Here is a 26,619-nt window from a genome sequence, read left to right on the forward strand (position 1 = left end):
GCGCCTTCACTTTCACACGAATGCTGCCATCAATCCACGGTTTCTGGTTAGGGAATGTTTTAATCGTTGCTATGGGAACGACATCTTCAACGCACGTTCTAATGAACTCGCACACCGAATCAGCGTATTCGTCAATGTTGTTGTCTGACGCAATACGAAACATCTCCCAGTCCACGTGATGGAAGCAGTCTTGGAGTGTGGAGTCAGCTTGGTCGGACCAGCGTTGGACAGACCTCAGCGTGGGAGCCTCTTGTTTTAGTTTCTGTCTGTAGGCAGGGATCAACAAAATGGAGTCGTGGTCAGCTTTTCCGAAAGGGGGGCGGGGCAGGGCCTTATATGCGTCGCGGAAGTTAGAGTAACAATGATCCAGGGTCTTTCCACCCCTGGTTGCGCAATCGATATGCTGATAAAATTTAGGGAGTCTTGTTTTCAGATTAGCCTTGTTAAAATCCCCAGCTACAATGAATGCAGCCTCCGGATAAATCGTTTCCAGTTTGCAGAGAGTTAAATAAAGTTAGTTCAGAGCCATCGATGTGTCTGCTTGGGGGGGGGATATATACGGCTGTGATTATAATCGAAGAGAATTCTCTTGGTAGATAATGCGGTCTACATTTGATTGTGAGGAATTCTAAATCAGGTGAACAGAAGGATTTGAGTTCCTGTATGTTTCTTTCATCACACCATGTCACGTTGGCCATGAGGCATACGCCCCCGCCCCTCTTCTTACCAGAAAGATGTTTGTTTCTGTCGGCGCGATGCGTGGAGAAACCCGCTGGCTGCACCGCTTCGGATAGCGTCTCTCCAGTTAGCCATGTTTCCGTGAAGCATAGAACGTTACAGTCTCTGATGTCCCTCTGGAATGCTACCCTTGCTCGGATTTCATCAACCTTGTTGTCAAGAGACTGGACATTGGCAAGAAGAATGCTAGGGAGTGGTGCACGGTGTGCCCGTCTCCGGAGTCTGACCAGAAGACCGCTTCGTTTCCCTCTTTTTCTGAGTCGTTTTTTTGGGTCGCTGCATGTAATCCACTCCGTTGTCCTGGTTGTAAGGCAGAACACAGGATCCGCGTCGCGAAAAGATGGACAACCATCTCTGCAGCGCTCCACCAATCAGGCCTTTATGGTAGAGTGGCCAGACGGAAGATACTCCTCAGTAAAATGCACATGACAGCCTGCTTGAAGTTTGCCAAATGGCACCTAAAGAAAATAGATTCTCTGGTCTGATGAAACCAAGATTGAACTCTTTGGCCTGAATGCCAAGTGTCACGTCAGGAGGAAACCTGGCACCATCCCTACAGTGAAGCATGGTGGTGGCAGCATCATGCTGTGGGGATGTTTTTTTAGTGGCAGGTACTGGCAGGATCAAGGGATGAACAGAGCAAAGTAGAGAGCAATCCATGATGAAAACCTGCTTCAGAGCGCTCAGGACCTCAGACTGGGGCGAAGGTTCACATTACAACAGGACACCGACCCTAAGCACACAGCCAAGACAACGCAGGAGGGGCTTTGGGACACGACTCTGAATGTCTTTGAGTAGCCCAGCCAGAGCCCGGACTTGAACTTGATCGATCATCTCTGGAGAGACCTGAAAATAGCCGTGCAGAGTCCAACCTGACAGAGCCTGAGATGATCTGCAGAGGAGAATGGGAGCAACTCCCCAAATACAGGTGTGCCACGCTTGTAGCGTCATACCCAAGAAGGCTCGAGGCAGTAATCGCTGCCAAAGGTGCATCAACAAAGTATTTGGTAAAGGGTCTGAATACTTATGTAAATGTGATATTTCAGTTAGTATTTTTTTTTTACATTTGCAAATTTCTAAAAACCTATTTTTGCTTTGTCATTATGGGCTATTGTGTGTAGATTGATGAGAGAAAAAAACTATTTAATCCATTTCAGAATAAGGCTGTAAAATAACAAAATGTGGAAAAAGTCAAGCCGTCTGAATACTTTCCGAATGTACTGTCTATGCCAAGTTGCTCTCTCAGAATATCATGGACCTGCAACTTTGACTTTCTGCACTCAGCAATTTCTCTTTAAGTGATTAGTTTCCTCACGCATCCAAGGGGCGCATCCATCTCCTTTTGGATGTGTTTTTTCCCCAACTTTATTGGAGCCACTATATGGCATCAATGGTTGCCCTTAATTTGCTTTTAAAGTTATTAACTAAATCATCATGAGAGGAAGGCGGAATATGTGGTGGAGTATTGTTCATACACACAACAAAATCTGTAGCAACTTCAGAGGTAAGATAGCGTTTATTAATAATGCGTTCAGTATTACCCTGTGCTATGGGCAACAAGGTAGTAAAAATTTCACAGTGGTGATGAGATAAAGCAACATCAATAATAGAGTACATGACAATAGAAAGCCCCTTGGTAATAACCAGGTCCAGAGTATGGCCATGGTTATACCGTAGGTGGGCCCAGTAACATGTTGGATAAAGTCCATAGAGCTCAAAAGATTCATAAATTCAACGGCCTTGGAGTCAGTCTCTTTGTCAACATGAATATTAAATCTCCAAACACAAGGATTTTATCATAACTCTCAAGGACAATAGACAACAGTTCAGATAAATCAGTAAATAAAGTGGGGCAGTGCTTTCGTGGCCTATACAGGGTTATGGCTAGCACTGCTGGCTGACTTTTTATTGTCATTCACAGCCAATACAGATGCTGTACCTTTCTACATTTTCTCTGGTTGTGCTGGGGCTGCCTTGCCAAACATGTCAGTCGTCATACCTTCCTGCATGGTGTCCCATATTTCAATGAGTCAATGTACATGCAAATGTATTTAATCACCAAAGGTGAATCTGATATTACTAAACACTTGTGAGTTCTCTCGTCACAGACTTACAGATCTGACCCAGCTCCTATCACAGAGAAAGAGAGGGTGGGAGAGAGAAAGTCTGTCACCATACAGTCATGGAAGCCAACATTAAATACACTGTTGAATTTAGCCAATCAGAGATTATGATTCACAGCTAATTTACGAGGGACATATGCCGGCATGGCAAAATGTAGCTACTTGCCAACAACACACCAGTCTCAGGTTTGATGATTGACAGCCCAAGTAGAAGCTAGTCGGAGGTAATCCATATCCTGGCCATCAGCCCAAGATTGTTGAACAACTTTATAAAAGCCCATTTTCACTAGAGTAGCTATTTCCCGAGCAAGTTCAAGTACTATCCACATGTAGGAAAGGCTATAAATGTATGTTTGTCGCGCAGGAGAGTCGAGTCGGGAGGAACTAAACATCACTTTCGTTTACAAGTTTTAACTAGAGCCATGCAGCTGCTGTTGCCAGCTATCCAGCGTAAATTAACTGGGAAGGGTTTATCAGGATGACTGTCTGAAACAAATCCATTCCACTCTACACTAGACTCTGAGCTACGCAACATACGCCATCCATTTGGATGAGACGTTCCAGTGGGCAAGTTCATTTTGCGTGACTTGATACTTCGGGTGTGCTCATGTTCTACCATTCTTTTGGTCCTCCTAAGGAAACGTCTCCGGCCCCCCTGTTAACAGGCTAAAGAAGGCATGAATTGTTGGCATATTTGTAATCCTAACCAAACCCTCAAGTAAGTCATGAAGCATGACTTTATGACCAAATTATCCCATTTACCCTTTGTAGTCAATTTTGACACTAGAATACATGTTTCTGACTCTTATCGATTTCACATATGCGGTTTTCAAAAGGAGAAGTCAGTTTTCAAGGGCAGTTGACCTTTAATTCAATGAAGGGGAAAGTATTGTCATTTTTATTAAGTACATGTGGGCCAGTTTCCTTGACACAGATCAAGCCTGCTCCAGAACTGAAAAGCATGGTCAATGGATAATCTTAATTGAAATGTCTCATTAGTCCAGGATTGGCTTAATCTGTGTCCAGTAAAACTGTCCAAAATAGTGTCAAACTTAAGCTGAGTGTATCGCCAGACATATGTAATCATTACCGTAACTTCATTTATTTAATCAAAGCCCAATGATCACATAACATATTGTTCACAAAGCTACATAACATGGAAATGCAATCATATAGTTATCAAAATGATTCTTACTGTATTACTTTCAGTGATGATGAAAATTAAGGACTGTGAGGCAATGCGCCATTTGACACTATTGAGTCACAGTGATTAAACCACCATGCCACCGTTGACAGATGCAATTACGCAAAATCGCAACCAATTACTCTTTCCATTCATTGTCACATTTTAGGAATTATATTAATTGATTCTGTTTGCTGACAGTTTTCAAACTTTCTACAGATGCAGTCACAGTAAGCTTCCATTTTCATCTAATATTTACATTTTTAATGCTCATTACTTATCCTCTCATATTGTCTGCTTATCCTCCACCGAGTATGAATTAGCCTAAAAATAACATTGTTTGTTCGTCAATGTCACGACAATATGTGCAGTATGTTTTGTGCAGTACTTGCCAGTTTGATACAGCATACACTGATGGTATGGACATTTGGTGTTTGATTGTATGGTCATCACTTTCATATTCCTGTGTTAATTCCATCTCTGACTTATCCTACAGATGTTGCGGATACCATGTTTATCCAAGATAAACTATTATGAATTAAATGTATGAGATTGCTTCCCTTGAGTGACAGCGGTGTATTCATGCCATCCAGATCACATTTATATAGCACATTTTCAAAATCAACTTTGTAGTTTGGGCCACCACACCCTATCCACTTAGTACTACCAATATAGCAGCATACACATGGGCACATTTAATACACATCAAGTCAATGTAACTTTAGCTAATGATTCATAGCATGAATGACCTTGTTGGAAACCAATGATTGCCCTCTGTCTTTGGTTACACTGGAACAGATAAATCAGGCAGTTCTACCTGGAAAGACTTAAGGGTAACCTACCCCCTGAGGCAAACAGAAACAGTTGCGTGACTGATAGACATCCTTGTGCATTAAATGACAGATGGCTAAATTACCCATTCTCAAGATAAAGTATCTCTCACACAGTAGGAGACCAGGAACAGAGGCAGACAGGCTCCTGTTTTACCTCTGTACCCGGACTGGTCCGCCCTTGGCTCTCTTGGTACAGTAAATGGAGATAACCACAGAGAGAGGAGTACCACCTACTGTACTTACCCATTTAACCAGAGACAATAGAGGAAACCGAAACCAACCACACATGGTCTAGTTCATGTCAGATTTGTGGGGATGAGGCAACAATCAGTAGACCAGAACTGCATTTGATAGATTTTCTGGACAAGTTGAAAGAGTTCTGAGCAGTTCAAGCCTCCCCCTCTTCAATTTACTAAGGGGAAAACTACTTTGTACCCATGTAGTTCTATGGTGACCGTTAGGCAGGCATGAGAGGACACGCCCATTTAGGCAGATGAACAGAGGACAATGTGGAGAAGCCCGTCTGCGGTATCTCACTAAATCTCAGATTTAACTTCTCTAACTATAATTAGTCCCGAGCTCCTATAATCATATGGGCCAATGCATTGAAGGGCCACTAATTCAGAATGGATGGTCAACTTTGATACATTATATATGTTAATGTGATAATTGTGTAGTGAGAATAATTGGGCGCATAATCAAGATTTAATCGGTAAGAAAGGCTTTTTTGAAAAGCTGTGGGAATTCCAATTCCACATGATCTTAATTTAGATTTCAGATCGTTTTATTACTACAAATTGTGAAGTTTGAAAAATCTAAAAGTTTTGTTACGATTATGTAAATTATCTTATAAAACGGATGGATCTAATCCTGAATTTTTAAACTTGAACTCCACTATAAAAAGCATAATAAGACATTATCTCACTCATTTTGTTCAACAGCTGAGATTTGTATAAACCTTGCTGTCTGACTCTCCGAAATTTTGCAACATTGTTTCAATATTCAAATTCGATATCCAGCTGTCCCACAGTAATGAACGTGTCCGGATTCGGGACGAGACAGACAGGCAGGCAGTGTTTCTCAGCCAGTGGAAATAATGAATCAGCTGGCATAATTTTTTATGGATATATACAAAGAAATGTCAATTGAAAAAAGGTAAAAACTAAATGAAGTGCAGCTAGTTTGCAGTCTTTCCAGCTTCAGTTTGAAGTGATTGTGTTAGCTGTGTTGGCTAGCTCCTCTTAACAACAGTGTCCTGACGAGTTTGCACATTTTCTATGCCAGGCGAAATCGCACCTCATTAGGTCATTGTTATGGATGTATCCAAGTAAATGTCACAAGAAAACAGCTGAAACAAATGCAGGTACTTCGCTGTTTTTCTGGCTGCACTTTTTGACGTGGTGATGTCAAAATGAGGAGTGTTGTACAAAACAAAGTCATCAGCAAAGGGATCATCTCTAACCAATGAGGGTATCAAAGCCAATTATGAATTTTCAAAACACTGCTTTACCCACTTGTGTTCTGGCTCTGGCTCTGGCCCAACCCATCAGTTTTTGGGACCAATCAGAACGGTTAGAATGTGTTCTCATTCGGTAAAGGGTTGGGGAGGTTCTCAGATCCAGACTGAGGAAAAGAAACAAGTGTCCGTGGGCATGGTATAGCATTTGGCCGGAGCAGGGAGTCTGGGTAGCCAGACAATAATTAAGTGGTGGTAGAATGAAAATGGTTTGTGTATGTGGGTCTGGCTTTCTTACTTCTGATAAAGAGTACGATAAGGAACTGCATCCTGCCATTCCTAGGGCCTGAAAAATAACTAAAGTATGGTTAAAATAATTGCATCTACCTTCTAACATGAAGACAGTTTAAAGTTTGGAAAATGAGAATGCATACACAACAGTATGTGACCCAATGACAGTTTTTTATGACAGTGCTATAACGATGAGTAGAAAGGACACATTGTTTATGTATTGTATTTTCTTTAGTCCTTGACATATGGGGGAAATACAAGGGTTTTGTTTTTCAGGAGAACACAGGCAATTGAACAGTGTTCTGTACATGAACATAGTATCGTCAGTGTGGTGGTGCACAGTCACCAGAACCGTGAGGTTTGCACGTCTCCACATGGGGTACATTTCAAAAGTATTCAATCACATGTGAGAAGTAGCAGCAGCTCAGAGAAGACATAGAATGCACACAGAAGTATATACACCGGCAGCAAAGTCACATTACAAAAGTGGTTTTGCATATACATATATATACATGGATGAAGGAAACGTATACAAATTATTAGAAGCTATAAAATGTTTTTAATAAAGACATTTGCTATGAGTGATCTCTGAAAGCATAAAATTGACTTGGAAAGTCAGGGACTATAAAAAAAGAAAAATGTTAAAAAGCTGCTATTAGAAACTTAACCCGCTGTTGTTAAGCAGTGGTACTGATTTGGATTGACCACAGTAATACAAGAGACAACATATCCATCTGATGATCAAAGTACAGTAGAATATCAATACATTCATCCTGAGATACCATTGTTAGAATGGGGGTTAAAACTATGGGTAAAAAAAGAAAGGCCTGCTGTAACCAACTGTTCATTTCCTCAACCCGTTTCTTTGCAATTGTGTGGGTTAGAAGCAGAAGCTTGAATAGTCATGTCTTTGATTTTCAAGACCATTTACCTTTAGATGTTAACAGGATTTAATTGAGATTTAATCACATTGTGGAATTAGGCCATTATTCAATGAAACCACTTGGAATGCACATGGCATCGTATAAATTCTTAAAAATTCTAAAATAACTAAAAAGCATGTAGGACAGCCACAAAATGCAGCCATCTAGGTTGATGTTTTGTGTGGAAATTAACTGATTGGAATTGATTTATAACTGATAACTGAGTGGTTGGGTGACATTTTCTCTTCCATTGTGGTCATATTGGTCATCATGTGATTTAAAAAAACACAGCAAATCCAAGCCCTACTTAGAGCATATAAATAAACGGGAATTAAAATTGAAACCTTTTTCATTTAGTATATTTTTCATTACTCCTGAAAAGAACTAGGCAAATCATCAGATCAGCACGAAAGAACATTACTTACCTTAAAAGAATCCCACCCAGCGCTTTAAAATTCGTCACACTCTAGCCAATGCCTCTACGCAACCAAACCTACAAATGGCATCTGATTGCATTCATAATTTACAGTCATTCTAATTTGTGCAGGTACACTAACCAAAACTCCTAACATCAAAATCAAGATTTCATCAAACCAAGTCAATTCTGAGAAACTTATTAGGTGCCACCACCATAACAATGGCACAATGTGTCAGTACCGGCGCGCTTGGCTCCTGTGACAATCATGACCAGCTCGTATGCAGCATCCATGCTTTATTACTGACATATTTTGGACCAAACATAGTACTTCTCATTATGTGTTTAGGTTCATTGTAAATTGGCAACGCAAATATTCTGACTCCGTACAAATGAGTTGGTGTCAAATCAAATCAAATCAAATTTTATTGGTCGCGTACACATATTTTGCAGATGTTATCGCAGGTGCAGCAAAATGCTTATGTTTCTAGCTCCAACAGTGCAGTAATACCGAACAATACAAAACAATACACACAAATCCAAAACATTTAAAGAATTAACTTAATTTCTATGGGAGCATGATTACACGAGTTGACGATAATTTAAAAAGAAGAAGAAAAAAAAAGGAAAGGGAATGATTTCTGCTGCAAAATCTTTTGTCAGGATGAGAGTTTTTTCATTGTAATTGTTAGGGCCTCGGTGTACAGTGGGAAATCATAGTAAAAACTGCAGAGGAAACACTATGGTTACAGTGATGGGCCAACATGTTCCCAGCACACATCACTTCCCCCCTTTTCTGCCTGATAACTAGTTCAATATAATGTTGTTGCTGAAGAGGACCTCAGCTGGCCATGGTATGTACATATGAGGAAGGGATGTAGTAGGCAGGTCTGGCACGGCATGCATGTAATGCATGATAACATATGTCCTTTAGTATTGTCTAGGCATGATTAGATAATAATTTACAAATTGAAACATCTATAAATTTGGAAAATTGCTGATTGTGCCTCAGTATCTCCTTTCATGCAAAGAATTTTGGAGATAGTTTACTTCATGATATACGTACAAGCTCTTGTCTTTTCCAATATAACTAAACCTTTGACCAGTTGTAGCGTTTTGGATAATTGCCCCCCGCACTGCCCCTTAACCCAAAGTGTGCAAACAAGGGTGTCAGCATTGAAATCAGTAGTGATCAGTGAAACCCATTCTATAACCCATTCTAAGGCATTAGACTTAATCAGGATAGTAGTAGGGCACTGACTTGGACGATGTATGAAATTTTGTAAAATGTACGGTAATGACATTGAATGAAACCATAGTATGTGCTGTACCAAGAACAAAGAAGGAGGTTTTGCCATTGACGAATGCTTCCCTACTTTGGTAAGATAAAAATAAATCTGTAACATGGTTTTTAATGAGCGACTTTGACAATTAGTTGTCCATCATGTTGTCCCATGTTGGCCTAAAACCATGCGTCCCAAAAACGGTTTCTTTGAAATGTAATCTGCACATCAAAGGCCTCTTTGTTGGAAAAGGTACTTGGAGTTTGGATAAACCGACAAACACAGAGCCAAGACCCAACCCGTCCCGCTAAAAACACTCCTGTCTGCTAACTAACCCTCAGTAACAGAGAACTTCAAATCCATCCTCCAAAACAGTGCTCATGACTGAAGCTTCTAAATCCATTTGAGAGTGTACTCCCCTACCTCTGTAGAAAGGACATCCACACAAAGCCATTTCACTAGCGTTTAAAATCCTTTAGTCCAGTCTTTGACTTTCCAATTGTTTTTACGACTTCCAAAAAAAGTGAGTGTGTACGGGAAACAGCACTGTGCAAAGAACAAAAAAGAACCCAAACAAAACAGAAGAGTAGTTGGCCATGGTTTTTGTTTGTGAAAAGTTGTCACTAAAGTGAAAAAGAGAAAAATAGAAAGGAAAGTATTTTTAGAAAGCTCCAAGGCTTCTTAACAGCCGCCCCTTCAGGCTATTTCCTTTATCCTGCGCATGTAGTCATGCAATTCCTCTGGGTCCTGAAAGCCCATGTCCTGGCAGACCCACTGAATGTCCTCTTCATCTGCGATGGGGATAGAGTTGTAGGGCATGTCTTCTGTGGGGAGCGTGGTGAAGGTGGTGAACTTGACGCGCTTGCGCTTGGATGTGGGCGAGCTGGCCTCCTCGCCGTGCTCCTTGGTGGAGCCCCCGGAGCTGCCGTCGCCCCTCCCATGGACCTGGCTTTGAACGCTGGTCTGGGAGCTGCCGCTGCTGTGGTGGTCTCCGTGGCAACATGTCTGTAACCCCTCCATGGGGTTGATGGGGTTCTCCACCGTCTGGGGTGAAAGGTCACTCTGGGCCCTCAAGGGCTGTCCGTTCCCTAAAAAAACCCAGTGGTGGGAATGGTCCATGTTGGCTTGGCCCTCGGGGGGGATTCTTTTGTGGCGGTACTTGAGGACGAACACGATGCAGTTGATGAGGAAGACCAGGATGGCAAGGCAGAAGACGCCCAGTAGGGCGTACATGCCAATCTCCAGGTCGGTCATGCTGCGGGGTGCGTGGATGAAGTCATCGTCTTCCTCCTCTTCCTCTCCCTCAGTGGGCCTCTCTTGGTTGCTGATGGTCGGAAAGTTGGTGTAGTCGATGGGAACGCTCGCCGGCTGCTCGTTGGACGGCTCGAAGCCTCCACCACCGATGTTGGAGTCCACCACTGGCTGCCTGGTGACACGGGCTGGCTCGATTTCAATCTCCATTTCCTCCTCTGAGTCTTCCTCCGGTCCGAAGCGGACTTTCACGTACACAGGGGCCGAAGCAATGATGCTTTTGCGCTTGGTCTTCTGACAGGCCTCACAGATGGTCATCTCCATGCGCACAATCTCCCCGGAGCCCTCGCCCTCTGCCACCACCACCGGCCAGCGCTGCTGAGGCTCCTGGGATACATACACCACCTTGTCGTTCAGCGTGGAAGCGTTGAGATTGTAGTCCTTGGGGTCGAAGAAGGTCAGAGGCGAAGCGGTGCTGTCGCTGTAGTAAAGCCAGATGGACAAGCTGGCCTCCTGTGATAACAAGCAGAGGAAAAGGTAGTTATTAGTGTTTTTTCTACCGTTCCAATGCTCCAGCATTTCACTGAGGAATTATACATAATGGACAATCTATGGACAAACACTCCTGGAGGCTAAGGAGAGACACTTTTTTAATGTATTTTGAAGAAACACAAACATTTACCAGATAGAAATATGCTGAAATCCTTTCAGGACAAACACTACAAATATTGGTGGATCTGGGGTTTTTTCTTTGAAAATTGAGCATTTCGTTAGTTGGTTTGATGAAACCAATGCTCTTTCACACCTCTGTATGATATGAATATACAGTACCAGTCAAAAGTTTGTACACTCCTCAGTCAAGGGTTTTTCTTTATTTGTACTATTTTCTACATTGTAGAATAATAGTGAAGACATCAAAACTATGAAATAACACAAATGGAATCATGTAGTAAGCAAAAAAAAGAATGCCAAGAGTGTTCAAAGCTGTCATCAAGGCAAAGGGTGGCTACTTTGAAGAATCTCAAATATAAAATACATTTGGTTTATTTTACACTTTTTTGGTTACTACATGATTCCATATGTGTTATTTTATAGTTTTGATGTCTTCACTATTATTCTACAATGTAGTAAATAGCAAAAATAAACAAAAACCCTGGAATGAGTAGGTGTCCAAACTTTTGACTGATTCTGTATATGTGACCAATTCCTGCCTTTGATGTCTCTTGACTCGCTCTGATCCCTAAATCTTCTAAGCATGTCTAAACATCGGAACCCCTACCTTGGCACAGAGTGAGACACACACAGGCGGTCTGTCTCAGAAGTGTACGCCAGCGAAAACACGGTTCACTCTGAGAAAGGAGGGGTGAGTGGGTGTTGGGCAACTGTTGTCCTGCAGGCAAACAGACAGAGCTGCTTGACTGCACAGCAGTTTCCCTGACAGCTCGAGTATGGCTTTATGAGTACAATGGCAATGTTCGGTGGCCATGTCTCCAGGTAACAAGGTATTTATTTTACAGAGGCCTTTATTTGGCTCCCGCTAAAACAATACCTCTCCGCGCACCTGCTTTGCAGGGCGGACAAGAGAAAATAGCTTTTCTGACAGAACGCTTTTAGATCCCAACTGAGACGTCTTTTCACTTTTAGATGAGAGAGGCATTTATCTAAATTCTGTCTGGATTGGAATGCCCTGTTGGAGAGCTGAGACTTATTTTTATTTGATTCAGGTGGACACTGAACTTCAAGGTTGCTATGACATTCCTGCTCGAGCACGGGCCTCATCTCCACTTGTCAAAATTAAGGGGGCCTTTGAAACACATGATTTCAATAATACATTGAGTATGTCACCCTGTCCTGATGACCCACTAGTACACTGACACATGAAAAAGGTTAGACACAAAGCAAACAACCCACTGGGCACAAACTGGTTAAATCAACGTTGTTTCAACATAATTTCTCAACGTATTGTGATGTGGAATATACGTGGAAAATACATTGGATGTGAAAATAGTAATTCACGTAAACTGTTGTTTTGAGGTTGAAATTTAAACCTCAGGATTTGGCTCCCAAGTGGCACTGCATCTTCTCAGTGCTAGAGGCGTCACTACAGACCCTGGTTCGATCCCGGGCTGTATCACAACCAGCCGTGAGCGGGAGTCCCATAGGGCAGTGCACATTTGGCCCAGTGTCGCTAGGCTTAGGGGAGGATTTGGACGGGGTAGGCCGTCATTGTAAAATAAGAATTTGTTCTTAACTGACTTGCCTAGTTAAATAAAGGTTAAATAAAAAATCATGGTGACCAAATTTCAACATGAGAAAACCCTTGTATAAAATATGTTGAATTTGTACATTTAAAACATTAGATTGTCTGATGTTTTCGTCTCCTCAGGCAAGGTTGCTCATCACATGCATGGATTACTAAACCACCTCTGTTGCACTCAGTAAATGAGGTGCACAGATCATTCTGCTTCTGTTTGCCAAAGAAAGTGTTGTTGTGCAGTAGGCCTGATTCCGAACCCAGTCAGTTATATTGATGCCGTGATCGGAGAATGAGGTCGGGGGGTGAAATGTAACTGAGCTGGTTCGATGAGTAACCTTTCTGGAGACTTGAAGACTTCCATATGGGCTTTAGCTAAGTGGGCTAACAGTAGTGTGACATGGAGGAGACCTGGTTCGAACCCAGTCAGTCGCAAGATTAAATAGGAAAAAAGCAGAAAGGCTATCCTTAGAAGGGCCTATGACAGGCCTGTATTCTTATGGGGGCCAAATAGTTTTTGTGATACTCCCTTCTAACGTTTCCTGTGATCATCATAGAGGGGAATAGAAGGCACATCCATATTCCAGAGTCTTTGCTTTCAGAAATGGTGTAATAATAGTTCATAGCAAAAACAGTTTGAACGTCTAATTTAGTCTAATTTATAGGATGAAAATAAATTAAACATGCCACATTGGCTTCAGAAACTGCCAGAAGCTTCTGTTAACAGTGAGCATTTAATTCTATCTGTTCTCTACTTTTCTTGGCTGTCAAAGTACCAGGATGTTGTCTCTGGTTTTGAATCTGAATGTAGGTAACTGAATTTGAAAACTGAATCTGAATGCATCGGAGAAGTTGAATATATGAAACTTTGACAAACTTGAAATTATAGTTTGTAAACTTCAGGCAATGGCTTGGGTGGTTGTTGTCTTTTTGGCCTTCCTGTGACATCGGGTGGTGTAGGTGTCCTGGAGGGCAGGTAGTTTGCACCTGGTGAGGCGCTGTGCAGACCTCACTACCCTCTGGAGAGCCTTGCGGTTGTGGGTGGGGCAGTTGCTGTACCAGGCAGTGATACAGCCCAACAGGATGCTCTCGATTGTGCATCTGTAAAGTTTGAGAGTGTTTTTGGTGACAAGCCGAATTTCTTCAGCCTCCTGATGGTGAAGAGGCTCTGCTGTGCCTTCTTCAACATGCTGTCTGTGTGGGTGGACCATTTCAGTTTGTCCGTGATGTGTACGCCAAGGAACTTAACTTTCCACCTAATCCACTACTGTCCCGTTGATGAGGATAGGGGGCTGCTCCCTCTGCTGTTTCCTGATGTCCACGATCCTTTGTTTTCTTGACATTGAGTGTGAGGTTATTTCTCTGACACCACACTCCGAGGGCCCTCACCTCCTCCCTGTAGGCTGTCTCATCGTTGTTGGTATTCAAGCCTACCACTGTAGTCGTCTGCAAACTTGATGATTGAGTTGGAGGCATGCATGGCCACACAGTCATGGGTGTACAGTGAGTACAGGAGAGGGCTGAGAACACACCCTTGTGGGGCCCCAGTGTTGAGGATCAGCGGGGTGGAGATGTTGTTTTCTACCCTCACCAGCAGGGGGCGGCCCGTCAGGAAGTCCAGGACCCTGTTGCACAGGGCGGGGTCGAGACCCAGGGTCTTGAGTTTAATGACGAGTTTGAAGTGTACTATGGTGTTAAATGCTGAACTGTAGTCGATGAACAGTATTCTTACAGAGGTATTCCTCTTGTCCAGATGGGTTAGGGCAGCGTGTGGACCTATTGGGGTGGTAAGCAAATTAGAGTGGGTCTAGAGTGTCAGGTAGGGTGGAGGCATATAGTCCTTGACTAGTCTCTCAAAGCACTTCATGATGACGGAAGTTAGTGCTACGGGGCGATAGTCATTTGGCTCAGTTACCTTAGCTTTCTTGGGAACAGGAACAATGGTGGCCCTCTTGAAGCATGTGGGAACAGTAGACTGGGATAAGGATTGATTGAATATGTCCGTAAAAACACCAGCCAGCTGGTCTGCACATGCTCTGAGGATGCGGCTAGGGATGTCATCTGGGCCGGCAGCCTTGCAAGGGTTAACACGTTTAAATGTTTTACTCACGTTGGCTGCAGTGAAGGAGAGCCCACAGGTTTGGGTAGCGGGCTGTGTCAGTGGCACTGCATTGTCCTCAAAGCGAGCAAAGAAGTTGTTTAGTTTGTCTGGGAGCAAGACATCGGGGTCCGCGACGGGCTGGTTTTCTTTTTGTAGTCCATGATTGACTGTAGACCCTGCCACATACCTCTCATGTCTGAGCCGTTGAATTGCGAGTCTACTTCGTCTCTATACTGACGCTTAGCTTGTTTGATTGAGGAGGAAATAGCTACACTGTTTGTATTTGGTCATGTTTCCGGTCACCTTGCCCTGATTAAAAGCAGTAAAAAGCAGTTTGCGCTTTAATTTGACGTGAATGCTGCCATTCACGGTTTCTGGTTGGGGAAGAAAAGACAGAAACTAAAACAGGTTTTAATAGTCGCTATGGGTAAAACATCACCGATGCACTTGCTAATCAACTTGCTCACCGAATCAGTGTATTCATGAATGTTATTGTCCGAAGCTAAGCGGAACATATCCCAGTCCATGTGATCGAAGCAATCTTGCGTGGGATTTGATTGGTCGGACCAGCGTTGAACAGACCTGAGCATGTGTGTTTCCTGTTTTAGTTTCTGTCTTCCTGTCTATAGGCTGGGGGCAAAAAAATCGAGTCGTGGTCAGATTTTCCCAAAAGGAGGGTGGGGGAGGGCTTTGTATGCTTCGCTGAAGTTAGAGTAACAAGGATGCAGGGTTTTGCCAGGCCGAGTCGCGCATTTGATATGCTGATAAAATGTAGGGAGCCTTGTTTTCACATTAGCCTTGTTAAAATCCCCAGCTACAATAAATACAGCCCCATGATATGTGGTTTCCAGTTTACATAGAGTTCAAAGAAGTTCTTTCAGGGCCGTCGATGTGTCTGCTTGGGGGGGGCGGATATACACGACTGTGATTATAATCAAAGAGAATTCTCTTGGTAGATAATGCGGTTGGCTCCTCTCCTTGTTCGGGCGGCGTTCGGCGGTCGACGTCACCGGTCTTCTAGCCATCGCCGCTCCACTTGTCATTGTTCCATTTGTTTTGTCTTGTTTCCCTGCACACCTGGTTTACATTCCTTAATCACACTAATCACACTACATATTTATTCCCTCTGTTTCCCCCATGTCTTTGTTTGGAATTGTTTTGTTACATGTTTGATGTTACGCGCAAGGCGGGTTTTTCCCCGGGTACTGTGTTGAACCCGAGTGTGTTTAATTGTTTAACTTATGCATTATTGTGACTGTTGTCGCGCTTTGCACTTTTGCCATTTGGCTGGAGGTTTTTGATGCAGTTGGGTCCGTCTGTTGTTACTTCTGCCAATTAAAGTGTGCGCCTGATCACTCTGCTGTCCTGCACCTGACTTCTTACCAGTAGCGCACAACCTGACATGAACAAAAAGACTTGAGTTCCTGTATGATGTTATGATCACACAACGTCTCGTTAATAAGGCATACACACCCGCCCCTCTTCTTACCAGAGAGATGTTTGTTTCTGATAACGTATCCCGAGTGAGCCATGTTTCCGTGAAACAAAGAACGTTACAATCTCTGATGTCTCTCTGGAAGGCAACCCTTGCTAAGGTTTAGTCTACCTTGTTGTCAAGAGACTGGACATTGACGAGTAGTATACTTGGGAGCAGTGCGCCCGTCTACGGAGCCTGACCAGAAGACCTCTCTGTCTGCCTCTGCTGCGGCGCCGTTGTTTTGGGTCGCCGGCTGGGAACCGATCCATTGACCTGGGTGATGCACCAAACATTCCTAGTCGTAATGTTGGTAAGTTGACGTTGCTCTTATATCCAGTAGTTCCTCCTGGCTGTATGTAATAAAACTTAAGATTTCCTGGGGTAACAATGTAAGAAATAATACATATAAAAACTAATTACTGCAAAGTTTCCTCAGAACGCGAAGCGAGGCGGCCATACCCATCGGAAGTAGTTAAGTCTTCTTTGGATCAACATCTCAACCAAATATTATCCATGGTTGAAATGATTTAGTGTGCCCAGTGGGAAAGCACTAAGTAGATTTAAGGTTGACTGTCCTAGCAGGTGACTGTAATGTTCTGATTATATTCCATCAATATGAAAATCTATCCATCAGAAGGGTGCATTGTTACCCATTTGTTAAGTCTTCTTTGTAGAGCTCGGATTAACTTTGGTAAACAGATCAACAGTATTCCCTTCGACCATAGAATTAGATATTAGATTTTAATATGATCTCTGTGACTTAAGACAGCTAAAGCGTTGTTGACTCATAGGAGAGGATGTGTGCATCAACTCTGTCCTTACAGGTAAAGTGTCACATATGCTCAATGACTATAGCTGCCCTGGCAATCAAGATCACAGTTCATGCTCAGGATGGTTGAATTTAACAAATGTTAATCAAATGCAGATGTAGCATCATAAAAAGCGGTGAGACCCTGTCCACTTCCCTCAGTTGTAAACTCAGCAAAAAAAGAAATGTCCTCTCACTGTCAACTGCGTTTATTTTCAGCAAACTTAACCTGTGTAAATATTTGTATGAATATAACAAGATTCAACAACTGAGACAAACTGAACAAGTGCCACAGACATGTGACTAACAGAAATGGAATAATGTGTCCCTGAACAAAGGAGGAGGGGGGTCAAAATCAAAAGTAACAGTCAGTATCTGGTGTGGCCACCAGCTGCATTAACTTCTTGGTATCTTCACGTCCGGATGAAATGCATGCCCAAATTCAACTGCCTGCTACTCATCCCCAGAAGATAAGATGTGCATATTATTAGTGGATTTGGATAGAAATGTTTGAATCATGTCATCTAAAACTGTTTGAATCATGTCTGTGAGTATAACAGAACTTATGTAGAAGGCGAAACCCAGAGGAAAAAACATTCAGATGTCTTTTTTTGAGGTCACTCTCTTTTCAATGCGTTTTCATTGGGAATTGAGATTTCTAAGGGACCATCTTACAGTTCCTACCACTTCGACTGGATGTCACCAGTCGTCAGAAATTGGTTGAGGTTTTTCCTTTGTGTAATGAAGAAGTAGCCCTATTCAAAACGAGGGTCATTTCAAGTGTACTGTTTGTTAGAGGCGCATGACCAGAAAGGTTTGTTTTCTTCCTGTATTGAACACAGATCCATTATTTACTTTAAAAAATACCTAAAGTTGTATTACAAAAGTAGTTTGAAATGTTTTGGCAAAGTTTACAGGTATCTTTTGAGATATTTTGTAGTCACGTTGCGCAAGTTGGAAACAGTGTTTTTCTGGATCAAACGTGCCAAATAAATTGACATTTTGGATATATATCGACGGAATTAATCGAACAAAAGGACCATTTGTGATGTTTATGGGACATATTGGAGAGCCAACAGAAGAAGCTCGTCAAAGGTAAGTCATGATTTATACACTGCTCAAAAAAATAAAGGGAACACTAAAATAACACATCCTAGATCTGAATGAATGAAATATTCTTAAATATTTTTTCTTTACATAGTTGAATGTGCTGACAACAAAATCACACAAAAATGATCAATGAAAATCAAATTTATCAACCCATGGAGGCATGGATTTGGAGTCACACTCAAAATTAAAGTGGAAAACCACACTACAGGCTGATCCAACTTTGATGTAATGTCCTTAAAACAAGTCAAAATGAGGCTCAGTAGTGTGTGTGGCCTCCACGTGCCTGTATGACGTCCCAACAATGCCTGGGCATGCTCCTGATGAGGTGGCGGATGGTCTCCCGAGGGATCTCCTCCCAGACCTGGACTAAAGCATCCGCCAACTCCTGGACAATCTGTGGTGTGCAACGTGGCGTTGGTGGATGGAGCGAGACATGATGTCCCAGATGTGCTCAATTGGATTCAGGTCTGGGGAACGGGCGGGCAAGTCCATAGCATCAATGCCTTCCTCTTGCAGGAACTGCTGACACACTCCAGCCACATGAGGTCTAGCATTGTCTTGCATTAGGAGGAACCCAGGGCCAACCGCACCAGCATATGGTCTAACAAGGGGTCTGAGGATCTCATCTCGGTACCTAATGGCAGTCAGGCTACCTCTGGCGAGCACATGGAGGGCTGTGCGGCCCCCCAAAGAAATGCCACCCCACACCATGACTGACCCACCGCCAAACCGGTCATGCTGGAGGATGTTGCAGGCAGCAGAACGTGCTCCACGGCGTCTCCAGACTCTGTCACGTCTGTTACATGTGCTCAGTGTGAATCTGCGTTCATCTGTGAAGAACACAGGGCGCCAGTGGCGAATTTGGCAATCTTGGTGTTCTCTGGCAAATGCCAAACGTCCTGCACAGTGTTGGACTGTAAGCACAACCCCCACCTGTGGACGTCGGGCCCTCATACCACCCTCATGGAGTCTGTTTCTGACCGTTTGAGCAGACACATGCACATTTGTGGCCTGCTGGAGGTCATTTTGCAGGCCTCTGGCAGTGCTCCTCCTGCTCCTCCTTGCACAAAGGCGGAGGTAGCGGTCCTGCTGCTGGGTTGTTGCCCTCATACGGCCTCCTCCACGTCTCCTGATGTACTGGCCTGTCTCCTGGTAGCGCCTCCATGCTCTGGACACTACGCTGACAGACACAGCAAAACTTCTTGCCAGAGCTCGCATTGATGTGCCATCCTGGAAGAGCTGCACTACCTGAGCCACTTGTGTGGGTTGTAGACTCTGTCTCATGCTACCACTAGAGTGAAAGCACCGCCAGCATTCAAAAGTGACCAAAACATCAGCCAGGAAGCATAGGAACTGAGAAGTGGTCTGTAGTCACCACCTGCAGAACCACTCCTTTATTGGGGGTGTCTTGCTAATTGCCTATAATTTCCACCTGTTGTCTATTCCATTTGCACAACAGCATGCAACATTTATTGTCAATCAGTGTTGCTTCCTAAGTGGACAGTTTGATTTCACAGAAGTGTGATTGACTTGGAGTTACATTGTGTTGTTTAAGTGTTCCCTTTATTTTTTTGAGCAGTGTATTTTTATTTCTGCGCTTTGTGTCGTGCCTGCAGGGTTGAAATATGTTTTCTCTCTTAAGTTTACGTAGGTGCTATCCTCATAAAATAGCATTGTTTGCTTTCGCAGAAAAGCCTTTTTGAAATCTGACATGTTGGCTGGATTCACAACATGTGTAGCTTTAATTTGGTATCTTACATGTGTGATTTCATGAAAGTTAGATTTTTATAGTAATTTATTTAAATTTGGCGCTCTTTTCTCTCCCAGAGAGGTTAAGTACTGCAATGCATCTACTCCTCATGGACTGCACCAGATTTGCCAGTTCTTGCTGTGAGATGTTACCCCACTCTTCCACCAAGGCACCTGCAAGTTCCCGGACATTTCTGGGGGGAATGGCCCTAGCCCTCACCCTCCGATCCAACAGGTCAAAGAAGTGCTCAATGGGATTGAGATCTGGGCTCTTCACTGGCCATGGCAGAACACTGACATTCCTGTCTTGCAGGAAATCACGCACAGAACGAGCAGTATGGCTGGTGGCATTGTCATGCTGGAGGGTCATGTCAGGATGAGTCTGCAGGAAGGATACCACATGAGGGAGGAGGATGTCTTCCCTGTAACACACAGCGTTGAGATTGCTTGCAATGACAACAAGCTCAGTCCAATGATGCTGTGACACACCACCCCAGACCATGACAGACCCTCCACCTCCAGATCCTGCTTCCGAGTACAGGCCTCCGTGTAACGCTCATTCCTTTGACGATAAATGCGAATCCGACCATCACCGCTAGTGAGACAAAACCGCAACTCGTCAGTGAAGAGCACTTTTTGCCAGTCCTGTCTGGTCCAGCAACGGTGGGTTTGTGCCCATAGGCGACGTTGTTGCCGGTGATGTCTGGTGAGGCCCTGCCTTACAACAGGCCTACAAGCCCTTAGTCCAGCCTCTCTCAGCCTATTGCGGACAGTCTGAGCACTGATGGAGGGATTGTTCTTTCCTGGTGTAACTTGGGCCGTTGTTGTTGCCATCCTGTATCTGTCCCGCTGGTGTGATGTTCGGATGTACCGATCCTGTGCAGGTGTTGTTACACATGGTCTGCCACTGCAAGGACGATCAGCTGTCTGACCTGTCTCCCTGTAGCGCTGTCTTAGTGGTCTCACAGTACGGACATTGCAATTTATTGCCCTGGCCACATCTGCAGTCCTCATGCCTCATTGCAGGATGCCTAAGGCACATTCACGCAGATGAGCAGGGACCCTTGGGCATCTTTCTTTTGGTGTTCTCCAGAGTCAGTAGAAAGGCCTCTTTAGTGTCCTAAGTTTTCATAACTGTGACCTTAATTGCCTACCGTAAGATGTTAGTGTCTTAACGACCGTTCTACTTTTGCATGTTCATGAATTATGTATGGTTCATTGAACAAGCATGGGAAACAGTGTTTAAATGCTTACAATGATGATATGTGAAGTTATTTGGATTTTTACAAATTATCTTTGAAAGACAGGGTCCTGAAAAAGGGACGTTTCTTTTTTTGCTGAGTTGTTTATGGCTCATTCATTTATAGAGTAAAAGACGGGATGTTTAGCAGACACAGTGGTGGAGGATTTTCCTGTGAAACAGAATCAAATGATGTGAAATAGCCTGAGAACCCCTCTGAGAGTTCCACTGGCAGAGGGACTGACTGCCTTTTATGGCCCAGGCCCAGAAAGCAATTTAGGACAATACTTTACCCTAATTACATTTTAAGGTGCCAAGCAGCGAAAGGCGAGATAAATTGTAATTTAATGGCAGGGCCTGATGGTAGAGGTTTTTTGGTCAGAGCAAAGAGAGAGTTGGTAGAGAAACAATAGCCATTGTCCCCCAATTGCCTAGCCATTGAAACCTGGCTGTGTTCTCTCGTCATGGGGAATATGAATGAACACGGCCTAAGTGCGGAAAACACAGTGTGATCCAGCTTCTCAGGATAAGGTGGACTTGTGGCCAATTATTTCTTTGTGAGGATTAGAGAAACCAAAGTCCCCAGTTGCCATCGTTGCCAGGCTCAAACACGACGGAAATAAGACCGCATTCCTCTGCCTCTTATTAAACAACATTCATTTTTGCTTGTATGATGTGACGTTCCCTGGGAGATTTTTGTAATAAATCTGATTTTTTTCCCCCACTCCCGTATCTAGGGGGGTTGTTTGGGCTCAGCACAGCATTAAGGCAAATAGGTTAATGAGCAGTGCGAGCGTCAACAGTCCGTCTTGTGGATGTGTGCTGCTTCCCTACAGTTGTTCCTTGTAACTTAAAAAAAATCAATTCCAGGATAATATAAGCGGACTGGATGCAGTGTTATAAACAGTAAGACCAATTAGAGAGAACATTTCCCTATGGAAATCAATGTGTTATGCAGGTAAGAAAGACACTTCAACAGGAGTTGCTTTGCCAGCTATAGACACTCTTAAGAAAAACACCCATGCGTTAAATCAAGGTATCAAAACAACTTAGATTGAATTAAGTGTCAGTTAAGATGTCAGTCTCCATAAGCAACTGCTTTCGTCTTACGCTTTTGCCGCTTTCAAGGAACGGGACACTAATCCAGACGCTTATAAGAAATTCCGCTACAACCTCTGACGAACATCAAACAGGCAAAGCATCAACACAGGACTAAGATCGAATACTACTACGCCGGCTCCGATGTTCGTCGGATGTGGCAGAGCTAGCAAACTATCACAGTTAACAAAGGGATACTCAGTCGCGAGCCTACCAGATGAGCTGCATGCATTCTATGCTCGCTTTGAGGCAAGCAACACTGAACCATGCATGACTGCACCAGCTGTTCCGGATGACTGTGTGATCTCACTCTCTTACCAAGATGCATCAGCATGCGCTGATCAGCTGGCAAGTGTCTTCACTGACATTTTCAACCTCTCCCTGACCCTATCTGTAACATCTACATGTTTCAAGCTGACCACCATAGTCCCTGTGCCCAAGGATGCCAAGGTAACCTGTCTAAATGACTATTGCATCGTTGCACTCACATCTGTAGCCAAGAAATGCTTAGGCTCACATCAACACCATCATCCCAGACACCCTGGACCCAGTCCAACAGATCCACAGATGACACAATCTCAAATCTCTATAAATCTCTATTGCACATCCAGTCCGCTGCCCTCTTCCACCTGGACAAGAGGAACACCTATGTGAGAATGTATGTAAGTATCACTTATCTCAGAACCCTGGGACTGAACACCTCCCTCTGCAACTGGAGCCTGGACTTCCTGACGGGCCACCCCCAGGTGGTGAGGGTAGATAACAAATCCGCCATGCTGACCCTCATCACAGGGGCCCCTGAAGGGTGTGTGTTTAGTCTCCTCCTGTACTCCCTATTCACCCACGACTGTGTGGCCATGCACGACTCCAACACCCTCATTACATTTGCTTACTACGACGACGATAAGACAGCCTATAAGGATTAAGTCAGTGACGGCAGGACAACAACCTCTACCTCAATATCAGCAAGACAAAGGAGCTCCTCAGTGTCCCATCACTAAGGAATTTAAATGATCCACACACACCAACACAGCTGGGATGGCAAGACAATACCTCTTCCCCCTCAGATCTTAAAAGGTTATACAGCTGCACCATTGAAAGCATCATGACTGGCTGCATCACGGCTTGGTATCACGGCTTGCGGCCATCCAACCGCAAGGCACTACAGAGGGTAGTGCGTACAACCCAGTACATCACTGGGGCCGAACTCACTGCTATTCAGAATCTCTGTACGAGGCGGTGTCAGAGGAAGGCCCTAAAACCTTGCCATAGACTGTTCTGTCTGCTACCTGATGGCAAGCGGAAGCAAAGAGTCTGGAAATAACAGGACCCTGAACAGCTTCTACCCCCAAGCCATAAGACTGCTAAATAGTTAACCAAATAGCTACCTGGACTATTTGCATTGAGCCCCGTTTGAACTAACTATTTTGACTCATCACATACGCTGCTGCTACTGCTTATTATCTATCCTGTTGCCTCGCCACTTCACCCCTACCTTTATGTACATATAGTGCCTTCAGAAAATATTCAGACTCCTTGACATTTTACACACTGTTACGTTACAGCCTTAATCTAAAATTATTATTATTTTTAAAAATGTGATCAGCAATCTACACACAATTTTTTAAAATCTGATCAGCAATCTACACACAATACAAGCCAAAACCAGGTTTTTAGAAATGTTTGCAAATGTATATAAAAAAACAAAACAGATATACCTTAATTAGATAAGTATTAAGGCCCTTTACTTTGAGACTCGAAATTGAGCTCCGGTTTTTATTGATTATCCTTGAGATGTTTCTACAACTTGATTGGAGTCCACCAGTGGCCAAATTGAATTGATTGGACATGATTTGGAAATGCACACACATGTCAAAACAAGGTCCCACAGTTGACAGTGCATGTCAGAGCCATGAGTTCGAACCAGCCATGTGTTCGAAGGAATTGTCTGTAGAGCACCAAGACAGGATTGTGTCGAGGCACAGATCTGGAGAAGAGTACCAAAAATGTCTGCTGCATTGAAGGTCACCAAGAACACAGTGGCCTCCATCATTCTTAAATGGGAGAAGTTTGGTACCACCAACACTCTTCCTAGAGCTGGCCGCCCGGCCAAACTAAACAATCGGGGGAGTAGGGCCTTTGTCAGGGAGGTGAACAAGAACCCAATGGTCAATCTGACAGAGCTCTAGAGTTCCTCTGTGGAGATGGGAGAACATTCCAGAAGGACAACCATCTCTGTAGCACTCCACCAATCACGCACCTGAAGGCACCTAAATCAGGCACCTAAAGTCTCAGACCACGAGAAACAAGATTCTCTGGTCTGATGAAACCAACATGAAACTCTTTGGCCTGAATGTCAGGTGTCACGGCTGGAGGAAACCTGGTACCATCCCTACGGTAAAGCATGGTGGTGGCAGCATCATGATGTGGGGATGTTTTTCAGCGGCAGGGACTGGGAGAATAGTCAGAATCGAGGCAAAGATGAACAGAACATAGTACAGAGAGATTATGGATGAAAACCTGCTCCAGAGCGATCAGGACCTCGCAAGGTGAACCTTCGCCCCAGTCTAACAGGACAACGACCCTAAGCGCACAGCCAAGATAACGCAGGAGTGGCTTCAGGACGAGTCTCTGAATGTCCTTGAGTGGCCCAGCCAGAGCCTGGACATGAACCCAATCGAACATCTCAGGAAATACCTGAAAATAGCTGGCAGCAACGCTCCCCATCCAACCTTATAGAGCTTGAGAGGATCTGCATAGAAGAATGGGAGAAAATCCCAAATCAAAATATAATATTTTAGATTCTTCAAAGTAGCCACCCTTTGCCTTGACAGCTTTGCACACCCGTGGCATTCTCTCAACCAGCTTCCTGAGGTAGTCACCTAGAATGCATTTAAATTAACAGGTGTGCCATGTTAAAAGTTCATTTGTGGAATTTCTTTCCTTCTTAACTGCTTTGGGGCAGTATTGGGTAGCTTGGATGAAAAACGTGCCCTAATTAAGCTGCCTGCAACTCAACCATAAAAGCTAGAATATGCATATAATTAGTACATTTGGACAGAAAACAGTTTCTAAAACTGTTTGAATGATGTCTGTTAGTATAACAGAACTCATATGGCAGGCAAAAATCTTAGATTTCACACTTCCGGGTTGGATTTTGTAGTTTGTAGTTAGTTTGTAGTTGCAGGCAGCTTCGTTTGTAGTTTTTCAACTCAGCCCCAATTGAAGATACAGGGTGATATTAGTTATGTTTCACTTCCCAAGGCTTCCACTAGATGTCAACAGTATTTAGAACCTATTTTGAGGTTTCTACTCCAAAGGAGGGGCTCAAAAGGGCTCTTTGAGTGAGTGGTCTGGCAGAGTGGCACAGCCTCGATCTGGCGCGCTCACGTGAAAGGTAGCTACGTTCCACTTCATTTGTACAGACAAAGGAATTGTCCGGTTGGAACATTAACTTCTTCGATATAGGGGGCGCTCTTTTATTTTTTGGATGAAAAACGTTCCCGTTTTAAACAAGATATTTTGTCACGAAAAGATGCTCGACTATGCATATAATTGACAGCTTTGGAAAGAAAACACTCTGACGTTTCCAAAACTGCAAAGATATTGTCTGTGAGTGCCACAGAACTGATGTTACAGAAAAAACCCAGATAAATATACAATCAGGAAGTGCCGCATTTTTTGAAATCGCCTCATGGCAATGACTCCTTATATGGCTGTGGAGGAGCTAGGAGTCAGCTTACCTTTTCCACGTTTTCCCCAAGGTGTCTGCAGCATTGTGACGTATTTGTAGGCATATCATTGGAAGATTGACCCTAAGAGACTACATTTACCAGGTGGTCGCTTGGTGTCCTCCGTTGCAATTATTGCGTATTCTCTAGCTGCAAGTACTTTTCCGTTTGCTACTGAGGAGAAACCCAACTGCCACAAAGGATTTATCATCGAATAGATATGTGAAAAACACCTTGAGGATGATTCTAAACAACGTTTGCCATGTTTCTGTCGATATTATGGAGTTAATTTGGAAAAAAGTTTGGCGTTGTAGTGAATGAATTTTCGGGTTTTTTTCTTAGCCAAAAGTGATGAACAAAACGGAGCGATTTCTCCTACACAAATAATATTTTTGGAACGAATTAACATTTGCTATCTAACATCCGAAGTTCTTCAAAGGTAAATGATTTTATTTGAATGCTTTTCTTGTTTTTGTGAAAATGTTGCCTGCTGAATGCTAGGCTTAATGTTATGCTAGGCTATCAATACTCTTACACAAATGCTTGTGTAGCTTG

At 43.5% G+C, this 26,619-nt stretch overlaps 1 protein-coding gene across 2 annotated transcripts in view; it reads right to left on the minus strand.

Annotated features, from left to right (window-relative positions):
• Positions 1-6,815: 6,815 nt before the first annotated feature.
• The window catches only part of LOC112258065 (transmembrane protein 132E-like), a 366,342-nt gene continuing 346,538 nt past the window's right edge, over positions 6,816-26,619 (minus strand). For both annotated transcript variants that reach the window (XM_024432152.2, XM_024432151.2), the window contains exon 9: positions 6,816-11,009. In XM_024432152.2, coding sequence (XP_024287920.1) covers positions 9,942-11,009 — 1,068 coding nt within the window. In that variant the 3' untranslated portion in view covers positions 6,816-9,941. The remainder of the gene's footprint in view (positions 11,010-26,619) is intronic.

This window comes from Oncorhynchus tshawytscha, linkage group LG09 (assembly GCF_018296145.1).
Source record: "Oncorhynchus tshawytscha isolate Ot180627B linkage group LG09, Otsh_v2.0, whole genome shotgun sequence".
NCBI lineage: Eukaryota > Metazoa > Chordata > Actinopteri > Salmoniformes > Salmonidae > Oncorhynchus > Oncorhynchus tshawytscha.